This window comes from Felis catus, chromosome A1 (genome assembly GCF_018350175.1).
Source record: "Felis catus isolate Fca126 chromosome A1, F.catus_Fca126_mat1.0, whole genome shotgun sequence".
NCBI classification, from domain to species: Eukaryota; Metazoa; Chordata; class Mammalia; order Carnivora; family Felidae; genus Felis; species Felis catus.
In genome coordinates, this window is record NC_058368.1 from 110,889,487 (window position 1) to 110,917,180 (window position 27,694).

General features: G+C 41.0%; 1 protein-coding gene across 11 annotated transcripts in view; it reads right to left on the reverse strand.

The window, feature by feature from the left end:
• Positions 1-6,019: 6,019 nt before the first annotated feature.
• Positions 6,020-27,694, reverse strand: part of CDKL3 (cyclin dependent kinase like 3) — a 101,942-nt gene continuing 80,267 nt past the window's right edge. For 8 of the 11 annotated variants that reach the window (XR_006598970.1, XR_002158200.3, XR_002158202.3 and 5 more), the window contains 2 exons: positions 11,547-11,711; positions 6,020-6,147 (listed from right to left, as the gene is read on the reverse strand). Coding sequence is in view for 1 of the 11 variants with exons in the window: in XM_023255230.2 (XP_023110998.2) it covers positions 6,116-6,147 (32 nt within the window). In the remaining 10 variants the exon portion in view is untranslated. Of the gene's footprint in view, positions 6,148-11,546; positions 11,712-27,694 lie in introns of those variants that run through there. The other 3 variants (XM_023255230.2, XM_019832038.3, XM_045058945.1) reach the window with 2 other exon arrangements.

The following is a 27,694-nucleotide window of genomic DNA, read 5'->3' on the forward strand; positions in this document are numbered from 1 at the left end:
TCTGAGCTGTTAGCAGGGAGCCCGACAGGGGCCTCGAAATCATGAGCCTTGAGATCATGACCTTAGAGGAAGTCAGATGCTCAACAGACTGAGCCACCCAGGAGCCCATCCAAAGGACTTTTAAAATGCAAGGCAAGAGCTGAACCTAGTCACTTGTCTTCTAGATTTCCTATCCCCAATAGCAGTTGACCCTGCCAAATCCAGGCTCACTCTGCAGCTCTGAGGGCATCGTCCCAACCAATAACCTGAAGAAGGATCTAGAGGCCTGGATGAGCCAATGATGGGTCTGAAAATTCTCCTTCATCAAAGAGAACTTGCTTAGTGAGGTCCCAGACTGAAAATGGCAATTCTGCTTTTCTTTCATACCTCCCAGCAGCGTCTCTAGAGGAAAGTCTCTCAGATCTTCTCCCCTAAAAGCTTATACTTAATTTGCCAGACCGGAAAAAAGTTATTTTAGCCCAAATTCTGATCATGTTTTATAGTTAACATCCCCCAATAATAGAGGAGTAAGGAGTTAAGACCATGTAGAATGTATAAGGAAAAAATCATCACTTAGTGCTCATGACTATAAAGTCATGCCTAGTGTGCTGTCATCTTATTCTTCACTGTTGCCCTGTACCTGTGTGAGAACTGGTCCTGTCTTACAGGGCAACAAGAAGACAAACAGAAAAGAGAAGGGACTTGCCCAAGGTAGTAATTAGGATTTGAAATTTGATACTCCCAAGTGCAGGGCATCTGCCACACTCACACAACTGACCTCTAAGAACTGAAATACAGAACAGGGTCAATGTGATTTCCCTTTACTTGAGTTCTCTTATCTAGAAAGGTTGGGTGATGTTAGTTTGGTTCATTAAAGAATATTGAACACCCTAAGGGCTGCATTCTTTCATGTTTCAGACAAAACTCCTGAATGGGTGCAAATGTGTACTGAGGACATCAAGATTTTATGCATCTGCAGCAGCATTTCTAAAGTAGTTTCCTTGAACCATGATTCCCATGAGAAACAAATTCCTTTCAAAAGGAAATTTACAAAATGATATATTCTCAGAAGTCGTGTGATTAAAAAAGCAAACAATAAAAACCTCATGAGTTTTATCTACCCTAAAAAAAAAAAAGTATTGAGCACCTACTATGTATTAAGATTATAATGAATGGGTTTTTCCAAAGTGCTGTGAGCTCCTAGTTGGTAGCCCTAATGTAGGTATTACTTATTTTCTCTTGATGCAGATTACTTGGCTCACCACCACCACAAAATGGTGGGAAGATATAATTATATATACTTAAAACATCCTGCCAAATAATTAGATGCCATGACTTAACTTCTTAAGCAATGAATTCTAGGAAGCTCTTATTAGCTTTCAAGCCATGAAGTAAAGCATATGTGATTATAAACAATACAGAACTAAATCAGAATGTGTTTTTCTTTAGAAGGAATCTAGATTGTTTTCTTACTCTGCAGAACTCATACTCACCGACAGATCTGAAACTTCAGATTGATTGATCTGGTCCTGACTCAGTGGGCCTGACTGTCTAAATTCTAGAGCTGAGGAATGCTTGGAACAAAAAAGTAAAAGCAAACCAAAAAAACATTGTCCTTTTAATTGCTTGGCAGAAACCAGAAAGTAAGTAAATATGCTTTGAGAAAGAAATCTTTGCTCAGATGGCAAATTCAGTATACAGCCAGTCTAAGTGTTGCCCATGATGTTTAAACATAGCTATAAAAAAAAAAATCATCTGATGATGGGGGTGGGTTGAAGGAAGATGACCTTGAGCAAATAGCTTGATAATAGGTACTCTTAGCCAAAGTATAAAAATTGACATCAAATCTTGGAGGAAGAATGAGATACATCGTTTTGTCAGCAATTCTCTTGGCCTCACATTAGGTTTATTTTGTTGTTATTCCTTCCAGTTGCCTGATTTCTAAGCTTTACTGAGACAGAAAGTAGAGCCAGATAGGTAAGAAATGGCTCTGGAATCAGATGGACCTGGTTTGAATTCTAGTTAAGAAGCTTGGCAAGTTACATAACTTTTCTGAGTCTCCATTATCTCATGTATAAAGTGGGGATAATTATAATTGCCAAATAATAAGGTTCTTAGAGAATTCAGTGAAATTATGAATGTAAAACACAGCATATAGTAAATGTCCAGTAAGTATGAGATATTCTTACTTTTCATAGTTCTAAGTGGTCTCTGGTCCTACATATCCCCTAATGCCAGTTGGAGCACTTCATTGCCTGCTATGGAAACAGAACATAACAGTATCAAAAACATCATATACACACAAAGCCATCAGATGAAGTGAAGATGGAGGGGGGAGGGGATTCAAGAAAAGAGGGTCGAGATGGAACAAAAAGAACATCCCCTCTCTTCCCTTGACACCGTGCAAACATTCAGAAGGCTTGTTGTGTAGAGAAAAAGTCAATGAGGAATAAATTCAAGAAATAATACAGTTGGTTAGTCTTATGTTCCTGTTGTATCAGAATTTTTTATCTGAAAAGGGTGCCATATCTTATAACATGCACTTTGCACCAAGGCCTTTTATGCCCCAGAAATTCCAACTTAAAGACCTAATTAGTCAACATTAGTGCCTATGCCCATGAGAAGCCTGCCATGTTCTGGCCAACTGGGCCTGCCCAACTACTGGAAGATTTTGGTACTAGGGATACACAAATACTTGCAACTTATTGGTAGCTATCCCTGTTTTTCTCCTTTGCAGTTTTCTGAACAATTAAACTTAACATTTCACCTGAAATTAGAATTTTATATATGTGGCCAAAATTTTGTGGCCAGGAATTTTGCCACAGATATAATACAGCTCTTTCCCTCACCTACTACAGTTTGGCTAAAGAAAAAAGAGAGAGAAATGACCATATTATCCTTTGGTAATGTCCCTGACATCTAGATACTATTCTCAGTTACAGAGGAAATATTTTTTACCCTGTTACAGGAAAAATAAAATCTCTGAAATGAAAGGCAAAGTTTATTACCAGAAGGCTGGATAAACCTTAAAAATACTGTCACCAACTTTGCAGGTATTAAAAATCTTATCATAGAAATAGGTTTATTGACATGGAACATTATGCACAATATAGTATTAAGTGACAAATACCTTATAAAACAGCATATATGATAGTACCATAATTTTATTAAATATAAGTATATGTTTATGAGACTTTAGAAATCTATACAATGAGGTACTAATAGCAGTTGCTTCTGGTGAATGGAGTTTTTCTTTTTTTTCTTTTTATGTACTTGATTCTTCTGTAATGAAAACATATTGCTCATAATTGTGAAAAAATCTTCAGATATCCTGAGTAAACATGATTAGGGGAGTCACAGGCCCAAACAACAAGTAGCCAATAGTTATGTTAAATATTCCACTATGCCCTGGAATATTACTCAAGGGCCCCAACTTTCTTGTGAAAAGAAGTCTCACCTTCCTGTGGATCTCTTACATGGCCTCCTCACACGGCATTTCAATATGGCCTTTTCTTCTACCTTCCCTCTCATTAAAAGATCTTATCCTCAGCTCAGATGGCCCTCTTCCTCTCTCAGACAAATACTGTACTCATCCACTCCATTCCTACTTTCTCCTTTGCTCAACATGTCCCTTCTCCTCAGACAGCCACTTGTATCTATAAGAACCCTGGCATTCAAGACCAGTTCAAGCCCCACACTCTCTGAAGAGTCTTCTCTGATGGCTGTAGGTCTCTCTTGATTGGGAGTGCCTACAAGAGCAACAGGAAAACCTCAGAGTCTGGTGGAACAGCACAGAGACCTGGCACCTGTCAGAGCAGAGGGGTAAGAATGGAGAACTTGTTCGTGAGCCCATATGAGTATTCCCTAAAGACTCTCAGAGATGCTGTAGAAGATGAGGGGGCATTTTGCAGGGAGCCAGAGAGAAAATCTGTTTATATTTTGTTCATATTTTCCATATTAACAAGTTTACCAGTGTTCTAGCTTGACTCTAGGCAAGATTTAGAAATCAACCCCCCCCCCCGCCGCCAAAAAAGAAATAAGGTTCTCCAAAGCAGATGAATTTGCAAGTCCAAAAGCATCTAAGGAGTACTTTGAAATTAATTTGCAAAGATAGGAAGATAGGACCATACTGCTCTTCTGTCTGATGGAAAGAAACACTCTCCCTTGACAGGAGCGTTCATTCCTTAAGCTGTTAGAAGGCACACCAGACAGGGAGACACCCCACCTCCCCACACACACACAATGATCAGGTATTTATATGCTCATCTTTAAATTGTGGTGGATGGTGATAGAATTAGGTCCACAAACAAAAGAAGGAACAGACATTGTGTGCAGAAAAGAGAAAACTCATGGGTAATTTAGTGCCTACAGGTTGGTAGATGGTTTTTAAAGGAAGGATGTTAATCAGTTTTCTCCATCTTTGGAGGAACAAGGAATAGGAAATGAGTCTCTGTCAAGTAGTTAACAGTTATAAGGCCAGCATTTATTAAGCACTTATGTACTCTTCCAAGTACTTTACGTATATTATATCCCTCCTCCCTCACAACTCCTGAGTGAGGTACTATTATTATCCTCATTTTACAGATGATGAAACTGAGGCACAAAGGGACTGAGTAACTTGTATAAGGTAAAATAACTAGTAAGCAGAGGAGCTGAGGTCTGGTTTCAGTGCCCAAAGTCCGAAGTCCTACTAGAGAGCCTTTAGCATCAAAACTCAAATGATTTTCATGAATGGAAGATCTTGACCACTGAACCATCTGACACTTTCAATGCCTAGCAATCTCCAAGGATAGACCAATAATCCATGTCCTTACAGGTTGCAGCTCAGTAGTGAGTGGCCTGTGATCCAGCCCACCCCATCGCTCCTATTCCCTAAATACATCCATCTCGTCCCCTCCACTACTGTCTTCTTGTACCATGCCCTTCTGCTCTCTTTTCTCTGATGTACCCTCATCCTTTTTCTTCTCTTTCTCTCCTCCTCCTCCATTTGTCCAGCCTGCTTGATTTGGCTCTTTATTATGCAGAACCAAAAAGCCTGCCAGCCCCTGAGCCACCTTCTTTGGAAAGGAGATCCTTCCCGATCCATAGGCTGAGCATAGGCAGCCTAGAAAGCCATGAGAAGAAAAAAGAGACCAAACAGTTCTGAAAATGAATTGCCCTGCTTTCTCTCCACAACAGGAAATACCAGGTTAGCTTTGCCTTTTAGTCCAGTAAACAATACCAAATGGACAGCACTCTCTTCCTCCCAGAAACCAGTTGCAGTGTAAGGAAAAGAGTGCTGGGCTCATCCTCACCTCTGCCATCAACAATCTGTATGACTTTAAGCACATCTTTACCCATCAGTTTCCCCATTTAACAATGTAGAGATTGGACTATACTGGAGACCTCTTAGTTTAGGATTCATAGGTGGATTCATGGGGACTTACCAACTCCCAGAGGATAATGTATAGGAATTTTCTTTTTTACTGAAATTTTTATTGAGACAATTTTAGATTCTCATGTGGTTGTAAGAAATAATACAAAGAAATCCTGATTTCCCATTGGTAACCTCTTGCAGTACTAGAGTACAATATCACAACTGGGATATTGATATCGATATTGATACAACCTACCTATCATTCATATTTCCCCAGTTTTACATGCACTCATGTGTGTGTGTGTGTGTGTGTGAGAGAGAGAGAGAGAGAGAGAGAGAGAGAGAGAGAGCACTTACTGCTGTACAACTGGGAGTTTTCTTTTGTATATGCTTTTTTCCCTGGGGAAAGAAAGGTTCTTAGCTTTTATCAGATTCTCTCAAGTATTGTAGATGCAAAAAAGGGTTTGATTCCCAGCTCTGAGAATTCTAGAAGACCACACCCCAAGCCTTTATACCTCTCTGTTCCAAAAGCAACATTTAATTGGCACTTACCACATGACAGGCATAGAGATGCATGTGGAGGACAGGTGACGGGAAGAAATACAGGAATAGTGGGGAAAACCCAAAGACGCATAAAACACAGTCCACTGAACTCATGGTCCAGCAGTGGAAGACGGACATTCCTACAGGTAAACGTATTTATTAAACACGTACAGAAGAGGAATGGCATCGTTACTTGGGGCAGCTTGGGAAGTACTTCCACAGAAGCTGATGCTTGAGCTACATCTTAAAGGATATCCAGAATTCCTCAGCTGAGAAGAGAAGAAGTGGCTGTTAAAGTCAGACAAGAACTCCCTCTTAAATCATATCTATTTTAGATGCTTTTAAGAAAACATAGGAAACTATGCCTACATTTGTTTATTCTATCTACAATGTTAAGGTGTCAAATTCTTCAGCTCCCGTGTGTTGGTGTTGAGGCCAAGGGATTTTTTCCCCCTGAGTCTATTTTCCACTGTCTTGTCCAAATTGGATACCAGATCCTGCCTGCTTAGCTTGAGAAAGGCATTTTATCTCTGGCGCCTTGATCACATCAGAGCTTATATTTAAAGCATGAGTGATGAAAAGAGACCGCGGCTGAGTCCTGGCTCTGTCCCATCCCTAGAGCACCCTCCTCTCCACCGAAGGCTCTAGAGGCCAATCCTACAGTGGCTGCTGGAGACGAGAGCTAGTCAGAGCCATGAGTAAAAACATCTCTGCTCTGGGATCTCCCACAGGGGCTCTTCAGAAACCCTTAGAGGCTGGCTTTCCTGGCTTTCCTATGTGTGCCCCCCATCCAACCAACCCACATTTGATGGTTGGCTGCCTTGTGTTGGCTCAGGCTCAGACACCCCTTGGGGGCCTCTTTCTGGGTGTGGATTGCAGGTTCTACATCAGCCTGTTCAGTTCCCAGTGTTGCTCGCGGGGAGATCATTGTCTCTGGTACAGCCATCCTGCACCAGGGAGACCAATAGCCTACAATCAGGCCCACCCTTTGAAGAACCTCCTACAAGCCTGATTCAAGGCACAACTTCTTATGGCTTCTGTGTCCTCAAAGTTGTTTAACCCCCTAAACATCAGTATTTTCATTCATATGATGGGGATCATAATAGGACCCCCATAGGGTCCTAACCCCGTAGGGTTATTTTAAGCCTTAAATAAATGAATCCATGTAACGCTCTAGTACATAACAAGTACTCCATCAACATTAGCTATTATTATTAACTATTTTTATAATAAAACTATTTCTGGCTGTAAAAGAATTAATGATCACTGCAGAAAATTTGTGAACTGCCAGCAAGTTTCAGGAAGAAACAATCATAAGACCCAGAAATGAGGGCTATAATCATTTTGATGTATAGCCTTCTCAGCTTTTCTTGGTGTGCATAGATATATATTATCGGAAATTAAAAACTGTGAACTAAAGTTCATGTTGCATGTGTCTGTTCTGTATGTATCTGTTTTCCCATATAGTTAACTACTCCTTGGAAAGAATATTTCTAAAAAAAGTTTTCTTAATGTTTATTTTTGAGAAAGAGAGAGAGAGAGACTGTAAGTCAGGGAGGGGCAGAAAGAGGGAGACACAGAATCCGAAGTGGGCTCTAGGCTTCCAGCTGTCAGCACAGAGCCCAATGTGGGACTCAAACTCACTACGGAGATCATGACCTGAGCTGAAGTCAGTCGCTTAACTGACTGAGCCACCCACACACTCCAGAAAAGAATGATTCTAAAAGACTACCTAGTTTTCAAGCATATCAATGCAGCCCAATTTATGTAACTAATCTCTTAGTTTGGTAATTAGATTGTTTCTTATTTTTATAAGTACCATGGTAAGTGTCCTGTTCACAAATGTCTGTGTGCATCTTTATTTATTCCTTAAGATAAATGCTTAGACGTGGAGTGACTGTGCCAAAGGATATATACTCTGTTTTTGTTTTGTTTTGTTTTATTTTAATGTCTGGCATAAATAACTGGATTCACCATAATCCTTTGTTCTGACACTCCCATAATTGGTACTGGATGGCCTGATCTTGTTAATTTTGGTGGTAAATTCATTAATTTTTTAAATTTATTTTTACAGTTTATTTATTTATTTATTTATTTATTTATTTATTTATTTATTGAGCACAAACAGGGAAGGGGCAGAGAAAGAGGTAGAGAGAGAATCCCAAGCAGGCTCCACACTGTCAGTGCAAAGCCCAGTGAGGGACTTGAACTCTCGAACTGTGAGATCATGACCTGAGCCGAAACCAAGAGTTGTATATTTAACCAACTCAGCTACCCAGGCACCCAATTCATTAATTTTAATAACATATTCAGTCCCTGTCAATCTACAACCCAAAACAAAAGCTAGGGCCTCGGCAATAACCAATACTGAAGCATAAGGCTTTCCACACCATCTTCCTGTGTTCCCCACCCAAGGGAACCATTCTGAATCGTAAGTTAATTTCCTTTTCTTTTGATGTGGTTTTGCTCTATGTGTATATATTCCTAAAGAGTAAATTTTCAGAACTGTCCTTAGCTTTATAAAAAGGACATCAAGCTGTATGTCATCTTTTGGGATTTGTTTTTTCCATTCACTTTGCTAAAATTCATCCATGTACGTGCATTGTTTCTAGGATTTAGCTTTTGTTCACACTGCTGCTATGAATGTTATACTATAAATGTTCCCTGTTGTACATGTACAAGAGTCTGTCTATGGACCCAATTTACACTCCCACCAGCTATAAACAGAGAGCCTCTAGATCTACAGTCTCTGGTATACCACAGATCCATGTTGTCAGGTTGCTCTCCAGGTGATTGGCTCAGTCTACCTCCCTCCAGCAATACACAAGAATGCCAAGTTCCACAAACTCTTTCTAACCCTAGGGATCATCAAAAATTTTTGACCATTTGATAAGGAAAAGATACATCTCCCTTTTGGGTAACTTTGTTGCAAGGTACTGACTCCTCTCAAAGCTAAGAGAGAAGGGGTTTGGCTCAGAGAATTGTTTCCAGTCTGATAACTTCAGTGACATTTCTGGGACTGGTTCCTCAGTGGCTCAGCTGCTTTCCCATGTCCTAAAAGAGGTGACATGGTTGGAAGGAGGGAATGAGGGGAGCCAGGATGGGAAACAAGCCCAACTCACCACAGTGTAATCTTGTCTCTTGGTCTCAACCCCTGCCAGTGTCAGATCACTCCTTCTCCTTGATGAAGCAGGCATTATCTCTTCCCTACCCACCCCCCCCCCACCACCCCACCCCTCCCACCCTACCCCCGCCCCAGAGAAGAGCCAGTATAATGCTTCCCTTTGTTATTTGAATTGATAAATTTAAACCTCTTTCCCTGCTCTGCAGTAAAAGAACTTTCTATTTTGGGCTTAGTGACATAGCCAAAGCCAAGCAGAGAGCAGCAGGCTGCAGCATGAGTTAATAGTCTTTATTCAAGGGAGGGAACCTGCAAGCAAACAGAAGGACCTTCCAAAGTACATCATCTGTGTAGCAACATGCAGCCTATTTGCCTGTCTTTCTGGTGACAGATATATTTCAAAGTTTAAAATCGAACACTCCTTAACCTTCAGAGTAAGCTAATTAGTGCATCCTGAACAATGAATTTTCTTCAGTCAATTCGCCAGGAATTCATGGATGTCCCCCTGTATACCTAGGGCTGGACTGGGTATTATCAGAGAAGAGAATACTGTCTTCAGGGGGAGTTCCAGCCACCCAAAGTTAAACTGATTTGAGGAGTGCCTAAAACATTTATTTGCCTGAGACTATGCTTTCTTCCTTAGTCCTGAGATCTGCCTGAAATCCCACATGGGTGAAGGGTCCCGGGTCTCAAGAAGCCTCCAGGAGTACACAGAGGTCTTGCTTATAGGAGGGGCAATCTATTTAAATCATTGGCACCTGTTAGCACATAACTACAGCCTGGAAGAACAGGACAGAGGACAAATAAGTTCCTCCTGAGTCTCACCCTGGCAAACTTTTTCTTATGGGAAGTTTCAAATATGCACAAAGGTAGAGATAATAAACCTCCATGTACCTATCACCTGGCTTCAACAATTATTAAAATATGGCAATCTTGGGGCACCTGGGTGGCTCAGTCAGTTAAGCATCCTACTCTTAATTTCGGCTCGGGCCATGCATGATCCCAGGGTTGTGGGATCAAGCCCTGTGTCGAGCCTGCTTAAAATTCTCTCTCTCTCTCTCTCTCTCTCTCTCTCTCTCTCTCTCTCTCTCTCTCCCTCCCTCCCTCCCTCCCTCTCTCTCTCTCTCTCTCCCCCTCTCCCTCTCTCCAAAATTAAATTAAATTTAGGGGTGCTTGGGTGGTTTGGTTGGTTGGGTGGCCGACTTTAGCTCAGGTCGTAATCTCGGGGTTTGTGAGTTCGAGCCCCATGTCAGGCTCTGTGTAGACAGCTAAAGCCTGCTTCAGATCCTGTGTCTCCCTTTCTCTCTCTCTGTGCCCCTCCCCCACTCATGCTCTGTCTCTGTCAGAAATGCATAAACGTTAAAAAAAATTTTTTAGGGGCGCCTGGGTGGCGCAGTCGGTTAAACGTCCAACTTCAGCCAGGTCATGATCTTGCGGTCCGTGAGTTCGAGCCCCGCGTCAGGCTCTGGGCTGATGGCTCAGAGCCTGGAGCCTGTTTCCGATTCTGTGTCTCCCTCTCTCTCTGCCCCTCCCCCGTTCATGCTCTGTCTCTCTCTGTCCCAAAAATAAATAAATGTTGAAAAAAAATTTTTTTTAATTTTTTTAATAAAATTAAATTTTAAAAAATGGCAATCTTGTTTTATCTGTACCCTCCCCTCCCCCTCGTTTCCATTTTAAATCCAATTTAAAGCAAATCAAATATTTTCATAAGCAAATACATCGGTATGTATCCATAACAAATAAGGACTCATTTTTCAATAACCACTTTATCACATCTTTAAAATTAACAATAATTTTTTAAATATCATCTAGTATCCAGTCAGAGGTCAAATTGCCCTGATTTTCACAAGTGTCTTTCTGTCGTGGTTTATTCTAATCTGTCACTTGTATTTGTTGATATATTTTGTCTGTATCCTGTAGTTTATAATTTTTTAATTTTAAATTTAAATTAAATTTAAATTTAAATGTATTTAAATTTTTAATTTTAAATTTTATAAGTTTCCTCTCCTTTTTTTTTATTCTCCTTCTTGGTGTTATCAAAGATAATAGGTATTTTAGTTACTATTGCTGTATAACATAAAACAATAAAATAAACCAATTTATGGTGCTTGTGGATTCCATGTGCCAGAAATTCAGAAACAGCACAGTAAAGATGGCTGCTCTTTGCTCCAAGGTATCTGGGGCCTGAGCTGAGGAGATTCAGAGTGTGGTGATGACTTCAAAACTGGGAGCTAGAAGCATCTAAAGTTTGTTTACTCACAGGTCTGGTGTCTGAGTCTGGAGCACTCAAAAACTAGGACTTGTGACCACAGGCCCTACATACAGCCTCACCATGTGGTATGGCTTTCTTGCAGCTTGGTAGTCTCAGGATAGTCAGATTTCTTGCATGTCAGCTTAGGGCTCCAAGTTCAAGTGTTCCAGCCAACAAGGTGGATGCTATATCACTTCTTATAACCTAACCTCAGAAATTACATCGTCACTCGTGTTGTGTTGTGTTGTGTTGTGTTGTGTTGTGTTGTGTTGGTGGCAAGCAAGTCCAAAGCTTACCCAGACTCAAAGAGAGTAGAATCAGACTCCAGCTTTACAGAGGCAAAGGCAAAGTTCCAGAAGAGCATGTGGGATGGCAGATACTGTTGCTCTACTGGGACTAGGATGGTCATTCAAGCCTGCCTTTCCAACACCAACCAGAATAAAGTTGCAAATCATGGAAACCTAGTGGAAGAGAGAAAGGCGGGGAGCTTATTTGTGTGCAGGGCCACGTCCTACAGCTGTGTCGATTATACCCTTAATAACCAACGAGGTTACTAGGCTGAGATCCAGCTCCACTTGCTACACCTGTGCCTGACTGTGGGGCTGTGTTGCTGGGAGGAAGAGGTACCTTCTCTTATACATGTAAGATACCACAGGGGCAAGAGATGTCCCTTAATGGATAGCAAAAGGGCATTCAATCTAACTTAACACTTACCAGATACCTACTGAAAGGGAACTTTCTTTATGCCACTTTGAAGAGTATTAGGCCTTTTTTTTGTTTTGTTTTGTTTTGTTTAAGCTACACAGAGTGGACCAAGAACTATCTCAAAAATGGTGCTGGAGTTACTCATATATTTGTTAAATGGTGCAAGTTTTATGCATCAGGTACTTTTTAAAAAAATTTTTTTAATGTTTATTTTTTGAGAGAGAGAGACAGAGTGTGAGTGATGTGGGGCTCAAACCCACAAGCTGTGAGATCATGTCCTGAGCAGAAGTCAGATGCTTAACTGACTGAGACACCCAGGTGCCCCCATCAGGTACTTTTTGATTACATTGATTTAGAATGTTCCAGATGAATCTTGAAAGAAACTTATACACTGTGTCACAATGACGATAGGCCCATTTTGACCCATCTGCTGCAAGCCTTGGCCGAATGCAATAAGTGGAAACCAGGCCAAACAGAATTCAGGGTTTTTTTTTTTTTCTTCCTTGTAGTCACTATTCTTCATTAACATAGCTTTTATAGATTGATTAAATTCCTAGGGAATCAGGTGCCGGGGTAGCTCAGTTGGTTAAGCATCTGACACTTGATCTCAGTTCAGGCCTTGATCTCAGGGTTGTGAGTTCAAGACCCCTGTTGGGTGCCATGCTGGACAAGAAGCCTACTTAAAAAAAAAAAAAAATCCCTAGGGAAGTAAATGTTTTCATTTATATTTATGACTACAAGAAAAATAAAATAATACAGATAAGGCAAGTTAACTTCCAAGAATTTTTAAGGACCAGGAGATAGCAAACTCAAACCTGAGTTTGATAAGGACAGCTATGTTATAATGAAGCTCACACAAGTCCAGATATAAGTCTCTGTCAATGAGATTATTAAAAAGCAGTGATCATGCCGATCTAGCCATGCTGGTGGTCAATAGCTGGGGTGAGGAATGCATTAAATGGCAAGGCCCAGGGCACCTAATTTTTTAAAACTTATTAGGCCTCAGGTGTAGACTGCTAAATTAATTGCACTTTTCAGTTCATGGCACATTACCTTAATTGGTCCAGACAAGTCCACTCTTTTAGGTATGTGTATCTACATTTTCTCCTATTCCCACTCCTCACTCCTATCCTTCCTTCCTGCAAGGAACCATTCTAATACATTTAATTATATTTTTTTGGCTTGTATGTGTTCTTGTGGATGTGTGTTGATGACTGGTTTGCATGTCTTTTAATTTACACAATAGCATTGTATTACAGATCTCACTCTGTCTTATTGTTTCCACTCCACACTTTGTTTTTTTTTTTAATTTTTTTTTCAACGTTTATTTATTTTTGGGACAGAGAGAGACAGAGCATGAACAGGGGAGGGGCAGAGAGAGAGGGAGACACAGAATCGGAAACAGGCTCCAGGCTCTGAGCCATCAGCCCAGAGCCCGACTCGGGGCTCGAGCTCACGGACCGCGAGATCGTGACCTGGCTGAAGTCGGACGCTTAACCGACTGCGCCACCCAGGCGCCCCTCCCCACTTTGTTTTTAAGACCTATCCACATTGCTGTGTGCACATCCAGTCCATCATCCCTGACTGCTGAATACTCCAGTAATGGGCACCCCCAGTGCCTATAACTTTCTAGCACCCAAAACAATGCTGCCATGAGCAGCCTCATATGTGACCCATTTTGGGCCTGTGTAGCAATTTCTTTAGACAACCTCTTGCTCACAAGGTGTCTTTAAGTGCATTAGAAAAGGTGCCTCTTCATCCTGGAGAAAACTGCCCAGTGGTTAAATGCAAGGTTGGGCAAGATGGAGCCCAGACTGAGTTTCAGCCCCAACTCACCCCCTCAGTTGGGAGTCTTGTTCAGGGTACAACTGTAGGAAGTGGCCCTGCCAACAAACATTCCCCAGTTCTCACTTCCACCAGATTTCGGCTATTGGCAACATCACTCCTGGTTGGTACAAGAAAAGGGAGGGTGTCAACTGACCACAGAAATCTCATCATAGGATCTGTGTCTACTTGATTTGATCAAGCAGTGCTATAGTACTTGGGCACTATATACTTGGGCTGATGCAGTATGTGGGAGTGCCATGGCTAGTTTACGACCTGCACAGGAAATGGGGAGTCAGACATGGCTACAATACACGGGTGATAGTGCAGATATACCTGCCTGAGGCCAAGGCAAAGGGCCCGAGTAATTCAATCCCTCACTTTGTCTTGGAGATGGGAGAGAAACATCTTTTCTCTTAATGCTGTTGTCACAGGACACAGGTGAAGGGGTGGGCCTCGTATCTGCAAGACAGCAGCTCTAAGTGGCTTTGCCACAAATAGTGGACATGGGGCCCTGAGCCATCTTGCCTTTGCCCCTTGGTGAACGTCCCGGGGCTGACACAAATAAGAACTGTCAGTTCTTTCTCAAGGTCACCTGGATAGGCCAGAATTCAACTAGGATTATTCAATCCTTTAAGCAGGTCAGGTTTCAAATCCATCAGAAATTCTTAGTGACCATTCAGATATATCTTAACCCTCTTAATTTTTTTTTAATTCACTTCAACATTTTTTTATTGTTTGCTTATTTTTGAGAGAGGGAGACAGAGTACACGCAGGGAAGGAGCAGAGAGAGAGTGAGACACAGAATCTAAAGCAGGGTCCAGGCTCTGAGCCGTAAGCACAGAGCCCGATGCAGGGCTCAGACACAGAGCTCAGATGCGGGGTTCAGATGCAGGGCTCCAACCCACAAGCCATGAGATTGTGACCTGAGCCAAAGTCAGACGCTTAACTGATGGAGACACCCAGGTGCTCCTATCTAAACCCTCTTAAAATAACCCTCTGTGGAGGGGGCACCTGGGTGGCTCCGTCGATTGGCCATCTGACTTTAGCTCAGGTCATGACCTCATGGTTCATGAGTTCGAACCCCACATGGAGCTCGCTGTGTCAGTGCAGAGTCTGCTTGGGATCCTCTGTCCCCTTCTCTCTTTGCACCTACCTCAAAATAAGTAAACATTGTGGAGGTAAATGAAACACCTAAGTTATAGAGAAAGTTGTTATTTTCATGCCAATGTTTTTTCAGCTGTCCAATGAGGATAATCATGATGAGAACTTCTAGAAGACCGAAGTCTTAATTCATAATTTTTTTCAGAAAAGAGTCATTGCAATTTTTCAGATTTCTGGAAGAAAGGCAACCTCAGAAATCAACCTATTACTACATTTCTGGATTATGCTTGCAAATTAAGAACTACACTTCAGTATTTGTAATAAGCCTGGATAGGGGTGCCTGGGTAGCTCAGTCAGTTAAGCATCCAACTTTGGTTCAGGTCATGATCTCACGGCTTGTGAGTTAGAGCTCCACATCTGGCTCTGTGCTGACAGCTCAAAGCCTGGAGCCTGCTTCCAATTCTGTGTCTCCCCCTTTCTCTGCCCTTCCCCCTCTCACGCTGTGTCTAAAAAAAATTAACAACAACAACAAAAATAAGCCTGGATAACAGTCAATCACACAAGGATGTGAGCCACACTGAATACCATAGTGATTACTGTTAATGTGTGCCCTTGTGAATATGCAACAGTGGGCTTTGAAACAATGCAGAAGAACAAAAGTACAAATCAGTTGTATGCATTAACAAACATGAGGGTCTGGAAAATATGGAACACTAAGTGGGCCTGTGACATAAAAACCATAACATAAGCTTCATATTTGGGAAGAGGAGCACATGGGACACCTTGGTGGCTCAGTCAATTAAGCGTCCGACTCTTGATTTCGGCTCAGGCCATGATCTCACAGTTTGTGGGATTGAGCCCCAAGTCAGACTCCATGCTAAGCATGGAGCCTCGTTGGGATTCTCATTCTCTCTCCCTCCCACTTCCCTGCTCATGTGTGCACATTCTCTCTCTCTCAAAATAAATAAATAAACGTTAAAAAACAACAACAAAAAGAGGAGCACTGGTTAAAACCTAGAGATGGCTGACAAATGTCAGGAAAGATACAGAGATTCTCAAATGGCCTGGCTGCTTCACATAGGACAAGGTATCCACCACCCACTGAGACCTGACTCATCCTTCTCAAATGGTTCCAGCATAACTTCATCCTTTCCATCTCTCCCACCAGAAATACATGACCTCATCGGGGTCCTGGAGCTTATCTTTACCCACAGTGTCTCTTGGTTAGCTCCCCATCCCTATATCATGGAGTCAGTAAATCACATCATTGGCTTGTTGATGTTTAATGACCTAGGAGGTCTGGGGTGCCTTCTACACAATGTGAATTCGAAGTCAGCATCCCTCCCTGCCCTGTCAGCTCAAGCCCCTGCTTTTATCATTAAGAATGATGGAGAGGGGTGCCTGAGTGGCTCAGTCGATTAAGCGTCCGACTTTGGCTCAGGTCATACTGTCACAGTTTGTGGGTTTGAGCCCCGCGTCGGGCTCTGTGCTGACAGCTTGGAGCCTGAAGCCTGCTTCGGATTCTGTGTCTCCCTCTCTCTGTTCCTCCCCCACTCACACTCTGTCTCTCTCTCTCTTTCTCAAAAATAAAGATTAAAAAAAAAATTAAAAAAAAAAAAAAAAGAATGATGGAGACCAGGGGCGCCTGGATGGTTCTGTCAGTGAAACGTCCTACTTCAGCTCAGGTCATGATATCACGATCCATGAGTTCGAGCCCTGCAATGGGCTTTGTGCTGACAGCTCAGAGCCTGGGGCCTGCTTCCGATTCTGTGTCTCCCTCCCTCTCTGCCTCTCCCACACTCATGCTCTCTCTCTCTCAAAAATAAACATTAAAATAAATAAATAAATACATAAATAAATAAATAAATAAATAAATAAAGCCTTTAAAAAATAAATAAAAGTATCTTTCTTCTGAGAAGCTCAAGCTCATAAGAAAAGTTTTAAGAGGGACGCCTGGCTGGCCAGTCGGTGAAGCATGTGACTCTTGATCTTGGAGTCATGAGTTTGAGCCCCACTTTGGGCATAAAGATTCCTTAATAAAAGATAAATAATAAACAACCTTTTAAAAAAACTTAAGGAATACCTACCTAATAGTGATGGAGGGCGGGGTATAATGATCAAGAAATTATTGTATCACCAGACAATTAATCAAGAAGAAACTGGCCCAAATTAAGGCAAAGGACATTTGGGTTGGCTCCTTCCTGGTGAAGTATTTGACAAAAGAGGAAAACCAAGGCTGGATTAGGCCATGGGCAGGAAGATGGGAACTTCATTTCATTCCACAGTGCTATTCTAGACTCAAGGCATGCCTGCCTTCAAGGAGGGAAAGGCCAAGCAAGGTTCCTTATACATGAGGTAACACTTCAGATGAATGACTAGTTGTTCTTGCAAGCTGAATTTTTTATTCCTAACAACTGAACAAGAACCTATTCCTAGAGGAAAAATGAATGCTGAGAGCCTGTCTAGGATTCCAAGAGCTCAGAAAACCTGCTATGTCTGCCCTCCTGAGCCCCTGGAGAACGGATGTGTTCACTGTTGATTTTCTTAACCACTTTTTTTTTTGTTAACGTTTATTCATTTTTGAGAGACACAGAGAAACAGAGCATGAGTGGGGGATGGACAGAGAGAGAGGGAGACAGAGAATCCGAAGCAGGCTTCAGGTTCCAAGCTGTCAGCACAGGGCCCGACGCAGGGCTCGAACCCACAAACCGTGAGATCATGACCTGAGCTGAAGTCAGATGCCCAACCGACTGAGCCACCCAGGCGCCCCAATTTTCCTTCAAGAGGAAGGGGAATCTTAAATGGTAATGTCCATTTGGCGGCTGAAACACTCAAATAATCAAACAAATCTTAGCTGTTGTATCAGAGCTACATTTGGCAATTATCCACGCAGAACTAGTATAAAAGGTTTCCCCTAAAGAAAACTTCCTGGAGGAATTGAGCAATGCTGGAGAAGACACGAGCCCGCCGCAGTTCCCAGGGAGCTCCTTGGAACGGAGCACGCAGAGAACGCCTGTGAGTGGGTCCATTCTGACAACTGGCAGTTCCCCGCCCTTCTCAGCTGGGGCCCAGCGTGTGCATGAGAAAGTTTCCTCCTGTTGCCTCAATCAACAGCTAGAGAATCGAGAATCCCAGCTCCGAATACCAGGCTACTTAAGCAGTGATGAATCTGCTTCACTTCCTTCTTTATTTCCTAACCAAGAATGTAGTTCCAGTTTCAGTGTGGAGGCCAGAAACGGCTGAAGACATCACCACTTCCCTTCACTCAGACATCTCCGCAGGTAAGCCACCTGCCCTACACTTCCTTCTGAAGGCCCAAGCTAGAGATCATAGTTCTTAAACAGGGCACTTAACATATTGCTTGACTCCTTATTGGACTAAAATTTTCAAAACAAACTTCCAGGAGGTGAGGACTTGGCCAATAGTGCTGAGACCTAGTGTCTATCATGGGCCCTGTGGGGTAATTATATGACCTGGAACAAATCTGTGCACATTCAGGGCCTTTGGATAACCTTTAAAATGATGCTTTAACCTTTCTCCGCAATAAAAATTTCTACAACTCTAGGCTAAAAGAGGAAAAGGGGCTGCAGAAGACTACTGGCAACAATTTCACCTACCTAGGAAGAATTAGAGCTGTGTTAGAGCCACATCAGTAAGACCAGACCCAATGCTGTGAGCACAGCCTCTGGGGGGCAGGTCCATGGTCCCCACCGTTTGGGGATGAATTCTGGAATAATCACTGGTTCACTGGAGAACACAGCTGCCATTCTCGTCTCTGTTTCCTTCCCTTTTCCCTCCCTTCTCTATCCTGAGACCAAATTACTTCTGATTTACAAGAAGAAAAAGAAGGATGTATTCCCTCCCAGCTTCAGGGAGAATCACTGTTGTGTCTGAATTGGACTCAGATGTTCATGACACATAGGCCAACATTTAGATAATCACCATCCCTTTGCAAGCCTTTTGAAAAATATTCGCTTACACTATTTGATCTCCTTTCTTTAGCATTTTACTTTATCATTCTTGAGAAATCATACTATGATGGATGAAGGGCTGGTTACATGGAAAGTCATGCCATGATGAGATTACTAATCTAAAGGAAGAGACAAGGTAGAGTAGAAAAAGCTCTAAGAATATAGATAAAAAGCACGGGCAAATGCATAGGAAAATAATCACAGCTCTACAGAGTTAGTGTAGGCTTGGAGACAGGGGACAGACTGGTGCACTATGCATTGAGAAGAGCAATGACTATGTATGCACATGGTTCTAGAAACAATTCATCAATATTTCTTTTTCATTGTAGTACTCGATCCAAAATCTAAAGAGTGATCATTTAAAAATTGTGTATAGTTTCAAACATATGCAAGTAAACCTTTTGCAAAGCTAATAATTGGTCACTAATTTATATAGTGAAAAATATAACGATCCCCCATGCATGCATTATCCAGCTTCAACAATCATCAGCCCATACCTATCATTATTTTATCTGCATCCCCACTGACTTTCTCCATCCAGTGTTATTTTGAGGCAAATCCTAGACATCATATAATTTCATGTGTAAATATTCAATATGTATCTCTAAAAGATAAAAACTCATTTTAAACATAATCACTCCCATACTTGGAACTAATAATACTATAATGTCACTTATAGAATATATAAGTCATGTCAGAATATAAAAAGTGTTGACGAGGGGACGACTTTTGATCAGTCGGTTAGGCATCCGACTTCGGCTCACCTCATGATCTCCCAGCTCATGAGTTCTAGCCCTGCATTGGGCTCTGTGATGACAGCTCAGAACCTGGAGCCTGTTTCGGATTCCGTGTTTCCCTCTCTCTCTGCCCCTGCCCCACTCGCACTCTGTCTTTCTTTCTCTCAAAAAATAAATAAGTAAACAAACATTATAAATTTTTGAGGAAAAAAAAAAAAAGATGTTGACCAGTGGAGAGGTGTGAAATACTGCCATTCCCACAGACTGTAAAATGAAATGGGACTTATTTCTAGCTTATCCGATAAAACTTCAGAGAGTGGGTGATGGAATCTCATAGTCAACCTAATATTTATTATTTGTTTATTCTGCACTTCAGGGTGGGGAATCATGGATGAAATCCCCCGAAAGGAAAATTAGAGAGCCTCCATACTCATGAGCAATTCTCTTGGATAAGAGGAGGCTCCATGTAATTAGCCAATGTCATGGTGTCACACACACTGTCTCAGACCTATACACAGAGCTCAGGAATGTGAGTGAACACCGTGGGCGAGGAAATTGCTTGCAAATCCAGCGCCCAATCCAGAAGCAACAGTCTATGAGAGTTTTCCAATGCCGGATTCTACTAGTTTCTGTTTCTTTGGAAATATTTTAGGAATTTATCAGACCTGTAATAACCTTAGTGTCGTTCACAAGGAATTGAAGAGAAAGTAGAGTCATGTACAAAAAAGGGGGGAGGGGTTGTGAAGGATATATACATACTCCCTATATTCCTTTGTACTGATTGACAAATGTTCCTTTGAGAATGTTACATAAACACAAGGGAGCCTGGGTGGCTCAGTCAGTTGAACGTCCAACTTCCGCTCAGGTCATGATTTCGCAGTTCATGAGTTTGAGCCCTGCATTGGGCTCTATGCTGACAGCTCAGAGCCTAGAACCTGCTTTGGATTCTGTGTCACCCTCTCTCTCTAACCTCCCCCACTGCTGTCCCGCTCACACTCTGTCTCTCTCTTAAAAATAAACATTAAAAAAAATTAAAAAAAAGAATATTACATAAACACAAAGGTTAGTTTATACAGTTCCCAAAGATTTATGTGCAAAAAAAAAATCTTTAAATCAAATCCTATCTTTAAAGTTTCCAAAAGAGCACATTTTGTAAAGCTAATTCATGTTCTTTCTCATGTTGTGAGACTAGAGCTTTGAACGTTTTATTTTCTTAAAATGAAACAATCCCAACTAGACTCGCAGGAGGAAATCACATATTCTTGGGGCTGTGCATGCCTTTTCACTCCTGCACCACTACTGCAATAGTTACCTAACTGGTTTGTATGCTTCTCCTCCTCCCCCTTCACACTGAGCTGTCTTCTTAAGCACTTACCTAGTCCTGCCACTTCACTAATAGGCATTTAATGCTTCCATCGCCTTCCAAAAAACCCCCAGGTCTTTAGGATAGCATTCCAAGTTCTGAGATTGGTCTCTGACTTACTGGAACAACCTATTCCTCACTCTCCTACTCTCCACATACTCTATTTTCTGGCCGCATCAGCTAGTAAATGTTTTTAGGACATAAGCCAAGTTTCATCAAACAATGAAACACTGAATTCACATCTGAATGTAAGGGATGGGATAGCCCAGTGTTTAAGAGCATAACCTTCATGTCAGACTGGTTGGGATCCTGGCTCTGTCACCTACCAGCTAACTGACTTTGATAAAATCACTTACTCTGCCTGAGGCACAAGTTGCTTCAACTCTAAAATGGGAATGATTAAAGCACCTTTCTTGTAGAGTTGCTGGGAGGATTAGGTTAGATTAAGCAGTGCCTGGTACATAATAAATATCCAATATATTATAGCTTTTATTTCAGTTGATTAAGGTCTTTCTATCTGTCAAGAGACACCACCCCATGAAACCTTTGTAGTTTCCCCAGTGGAAGGTCATCCCGCCTCTCTGATCCTACAGACCATTCATACCTCTTTCTCAGCACAACTTTCTATCTTGTATTATTTTTATTATTCTGATACACATCTTTGCTGTCCTATGCTGTTGAATCCCTGCCATGTACTAAATGCCATAGGGAATAAAAAAAAAGGAAGAAAACTTGGTTCTTTGCCATGCAAGTAGTGCTCAGAATCTAGTTAGCAAACAGACATTGGCAACCCAAATACAACTCACCATTGTTTGTTCAATAAAGATGTGGTTCATTATTATTATGATGATATTGTTTTCCTAAGGTCCTCTTACAGAAGAATCTCAAAGTATGAGCTACATTTTAACACAGGGACCATTTCCCCTACTACTAAACAGAATTTACTTCTAGAGAACAAATGTAGTAAAATACAATTGAACACAGCTGAGTTTGAGGAACTATCCAGGGAAAGGTACTGTCAGTGATGTTCAGAGATTGAAATGATAGAATCCAGCTAGGACTTCCTCTGCTCCCAAAACTTTTGCCAAAATAAATACACAAAGTATTAGGCCTAAGATATGGCACAGAGCTAGAAGCACTTCTAGCCTCCTTTCCCTGGGGATGAATTATGATATGCATTCTTGGTGTATGTGTAATCCAAGGGCAGAAGAGATGGTGAAGGCCACACAACCCCTCAATGCTGCATCACGTCAGCCAGCCTAGAGACCAAAACTGTGAGGTTAACGACTACAACTGGATCTCAGCTGCAGAAAACCAGCAGTCCTAATTGCTGAATCTAATCTGTCTTGTACTAAATGAGGTTTTAGGTCAGGGCCAAGTTCCCAATGTCAACAGGACTTCAGGTGAGACTGCCAGGGTTCCTGCCTCGCCCAACTGAAGATGACACCCACAACACCTGCTACAACAGGAAACAATGCAGCTGGACAGCATATTTTGACCATGTGGCTGGGCACGTGTCATCAAGATGGCTCCTCCTCAAGTAACTGCTCTGGGCAGCTAAGCAAAGAGGAGTAGCTTATTCTCCTGGATAGAGCAGACCACGCCCCCCTTTCTCCCACTGTCCCCCACTCCAGGCTGGCTGAGCAGTACAACCTTGTGGGGGTGGGGCAAGGCTGGTTTCCTCACTACACCTCCAGGATTCTAGGTCTGTGGGGAACTGTGAGAGAGGAAGCATTATTCAACTAGGGGCAGTTTTGTGTTTCTGAAAACAGATGCAAAAGTCAGATGTTTGGTCAAACAATGTAAGGACAGTTCATTCCCAGAAAGCTAAAATCATTATAAAATCCCTAATTGCATCTTGCATTTTAATCATAGTATTGAACAATTTATTTTCCAATATTTGTAGATATTTCCTTTTTTTCTTTTCTTCACAACTGAGCGTGTCATCTGGCATGTGACTAAGAGTCCAGATGGGACTAAAGGGTCATGCTTTTAGTACCCCTCAGGAACAGCTTTGTCTTAATGTTGTCACATTCAGAAAAGTGATGCTTCTAATCACTAGCATCAGTAACCTCATGTTTCTACTCCAAATAATTTCTATTTTTACACACAAAAAAAGAGTAAAATATTCAAGTTGTCACATAGGCACCACTATGCAAACAATGAGAGTACCACTTTTAAGCCTGCATGATGGACCTGGCAGAGGAGGACAGACTGCATTAGTCCAGCTGATGGATGAGAGTCTGAATGTTGGACAAGTGGACTAAGGAAAAGCTGTAAGTATAGTGAATACAGAAGTAAAACATGTGAGAAATGAGGGTGGCTAGTTGTATGAAAACTATACCTTTATAGAGTATCTTCTGGGTTATAGTCTACTTTCATGTACATTTCCTCATTCTGTCATCACCTCACACTTTCGTCTCATCCCACACCCTTCTTCAGTTTCAAGAAAGAACAAGAATGGTAAGATGACAAAATCAGTATTTGCTTAGCATGAAATACTAGTCAACAAAGAAGTATTATATTTAGATCTTCCTTGATATGGTAAATATTGAGTAACTGCATAGCCATCTTATGGGGTGTTAAGAATAAAAGTATGTTGGGGCGCCTGGGTGGCGCAGTCGGTTAAGCGTCCGACTTCAGCCAGGTCACGATCTCGCAGTCCGTGAGTTCGAGCCCCGCGTCAGGCTCTGGGCTGATGGCTCGGAGCCTGGAGGCTGTTTCCGGTTCTGTGTCTCCCTCTCTCTCTGCCCCTCCCCCGTTCATGCTCTGTGTCTCTCTGTCCCAAAAATGAATAAACGTTGAAAAAAAAAATTAAAAAAAAAAAAGAATAAAAGTATGTTAAAAAAAAAAGAATAAAAGTATGTTACAGGACGTCTTGACACAGGTGTATAAAAGGACCAAAACCAACTTTAGCACAGAGTTAAACAATTACAAGTCATGTAGAAAACAGGTATCTGTGGAAATGGCTGCCAGTTTCCACAAGTCACCTGAAGAAGTTTATATTCTCACCCCATCAATGGAGTGAGCCAGTTGCCCTCCACTCAGAATGAGATCTTCAGCTCAACACATGTTCAACAGAACTTCACTCAATGCCTTGTGCAGAGCAGCTGATCAACAATTTAAAAAATTAAAACAAAGGCTTGATTCAAACAGAATGTAAAAATATGAGAAATATATTTGAACACTGATTGAATAGTTGATGGTATTAACAAAGTGTTAATAACTGTTATAAAGACATAGAATTATGTCTTTGTAGGAAGAGGTCTTAGCTTTTAGAGATACATATTGAAATATGTAGCAAAGGGTTAAATGATGCCTGGGATTTGCTCCAAAATAATAAAGGAGGGGAAGAAATGAGTGGGGAAATATATGAAACAAAACTGACCATGTGTGGATAATTGATAATCTGGGTGATAAGTACATGGAGGGCCATTGTGATACCCTGTCTACTCTTGTATATATTTGAAATTTCCCACAACAAAAAGTTTTTTAAATTTTGGAGCATTAGAAACATAAATTAAAACTGGATGCAAAGAATCCTGCCGGGGTGCCTGGCTGGCTCAGTTGTTAGAGCATGAGACTCTTGATCTCAGAATCATGGTTTTGAGCCCCACATTGGGCATAGAGATTACTTAAATAAATAAACTCAGGAAGAAAAAAAACTTGCCACATCAACATGAATAAACATTAAAAAAATGTTGGGGAGGGGTGCCTGGGTGCTTATTCCATTAAGTGTCGGACTTTTGATTTTGGCTCAGGATGTGATCTCTTGGTTCATGAGATTGAGCTCTGCGTTGGGCTTTGTGCTGGCAGTGCAGAGCCTGCTTGGGGTCCTCTCTCTCTCTCTCTCTCTCTCTCTGTCAAAATGAATAAACACTTTTAAAAAATGCTGGGGAAAAATGTGTTGCAGAAGGATGTATCCTGAAAAATGTCATTTATATAAAATTCCAAACATGTCAAACAATACAAGTGATACAATACAAACTCCTAAGGTTACATGCAAAAACCTAGAAAGACAAGCATGGGAATGACAGATACAAATTTCAAAACCATGGTTATTGGGATGCAGGAAGGGGAAGGTAATTGGGAAGGGTTACACAAGGGGCTTCAACTATTTTTACATAAGGCAGTAAACATATGTGATTATCATATTATTCTCTATTCACTTTTGTATTTTTTGAAATATTTAACAATAGAAGTACACATAAAAATTAAAATTAAAAAATGAAACAGAAATTGGATAATCATTTGTGGGGATGTTCTGGAAGAGTCCTGCACTTCTTGTATTGACTTCCAAGAACAATATCCATCGCCACCCTATTCCTCAGCTTAGGAAAATTGCTTCTTTTTTTGTTAAAATATTTTTATTATAAAAAAATCATACTGACAAAAATATAATTAGCATATTTAAATAATAATAATGATAATGATAAAACGAACTCCTTTGAACCATGACTCAAGAAATCTGACAGTACTAGGGCCAGTAAAGTTCCTGGTACAGTCTCTATTCACATTCCCAGCAGACAGAGCTGCTATCCTGAATTTTGTGTTTATCTTTCTTGGACTTTCTCTGTAATATAATCATATATTGTGTATTTAAGATATAGTTTTACATGTTTTTAACCTGTGCGTGTGGAATTATACTCTGACTTGCTTTTTTTTTTTTTGAGGAGAGAGAGAGTGAGTGGGGGAGAGTCAGAGTGAGAGGGAGACAGAATCTTAAGCAGGCTCCACGCCCAGTGTGGAGCGCAACCTGGGGTTTGAACTCACGACTGTGAGATCTTGACCTAAGCCAAAATCAAGAGTCGAATGCTTTATTGACTGAGCCACCCAGATGCCCCTTGACTTATTTTAATGTGAGATACTATGAAATGTATTGATGTTGATGCATGTGTTATATAGTTCATTCATTTTCACTGTGTGTGTACTAAATTATTTATTTATCCAGTCTATTGCTGATGGACTTTTGGGTTGTTTCCAATTTTTTGCTATAATAAACAACACTACTGGACACATTCTTATACTTATCTCCTGAAGTCTATGTGCAAGACTTTCTCTACAGTAAACACCAAGGAAAGGAACAGTTGGGCTTAGGGTAAGTCCATCTACAACTTTACCTAGATAATGCCAGATTTTCCACAGTGGTTGCCCCAGTGTGCACTCCCACCAGCCTTGTGTGAGAGATTCCAGTGCTCTGTATCCTCACCAACACTTGGTACTGACAATTAGTTTGCCTACTGAGAGAGGTGAGAACTGGAATCTGTGGTTTTAATTTCCATTTCCCTGCTTATTAATGAAGCTGAGTCTCTTGTCATGTTATTCCCCACTCATCTTCCTGTGAAATATCTGATTCCATCCTTTGCTCATTTGTAGGTATGTTGTCTTTTTCTTATTGATTTTTAAAGGAATTTACTATATATTTTAGATATAATAATATAAATTATGTAATTTCCCAATTATGACCTGCCTTGTCTAAAATAAATGTGTTTCCTCCCTTTGATCTGTTAGGGTAGTAGACTAAAGCATTAGACTTCCCTACCAACCTTGTGTTCTGGGACAAACCCAACTTTGTTATTAAACAGTACCATTTTTTATATTCTGGATTTTGCTTGCTAATATTGTGTTTAGGATTTTGCAGCTGTATGTGAGATTGGGCTGTTACTGTCTCTGTTTTATTGACCTTGACTGACTTAAGTTTTAAGACTATTCCACACATCCATTCACTGAACAAAAATTTTTTTTTGAATGCCTACTGTATACAAGGCACTATTCTAGGCATTTGGACACATCATGAACAAAAGAGAAAAATATCTCTGTTCTGGTAGACATTACATTCTAGCCTCATATGATGAGTTAGGGTATGTTTCCCTTTTTTTTTTTTTTTTTTTAACTTTCTAGAGGGGCTATAAGACTTGGGAATTATCTCACTCTTAAATGTTTGAAAGAACATACTGTTTCATTTTTGTTTACCTTTTTAATTTTTAAGTAAGTTCTACATGCAATGTGGGGCTGGAACTCATGACCCTGGGATGAAGAGTCACATGCTCTACTGACTGAGCCAGCCAGGCGCCCTTGCAAGAACATATTTTTTAAGCATTCTGGGCCTGGTGTTTTAACAATTGATTCTTTTTTTTTTTTTTAATTTTAAAATGTTTATTTACTTTTGAGAGAGAGATAGAGTGTGAGGGGGGAAGGGTCAGAGAGAGAGGGAGACACAGAATCTGAAGCAGGCTCCAGGCTCTGAGCTGTCTGCTCAAGAGCCCAACGTGGAGCTCGAACTCACAGACCACGAGATCATAACCTGGGCTGCAGTTGGACGCTTAACCAGCTGAGCCACTCAGGTGCCCCAACAATTGATTCTTTTTCTTGTTTATAGCATCATTTAGGTTTTCTATTTTTGAGTCAGTTTTAACTAATATTTTGTAGAAATTCTTCTAGTTCATTTAAAATTTGAAATTTACTTGCCTGAGGTTGCTGGCAATGTTCTCTTACAGTTTTTGTTTTGTTTTGCTTTTATCTCAACTGCGTCAGTACTTACGGCCACCTTCACATTTCTTACCTGGCCTGCTGCCTCTTCCCCATTTTTCTTGATCCATTTCACAACAGGCTTGTCAATTTTACTAGTCTCATCAAAAAATTAATTTGTGGCTTTGTTCTCTATTGTATTATATTCTCTATTATATCTCCATTTTTCACTTCATGAATTTCTGTTCTTCTAGTTATTACTTCACCCCTTT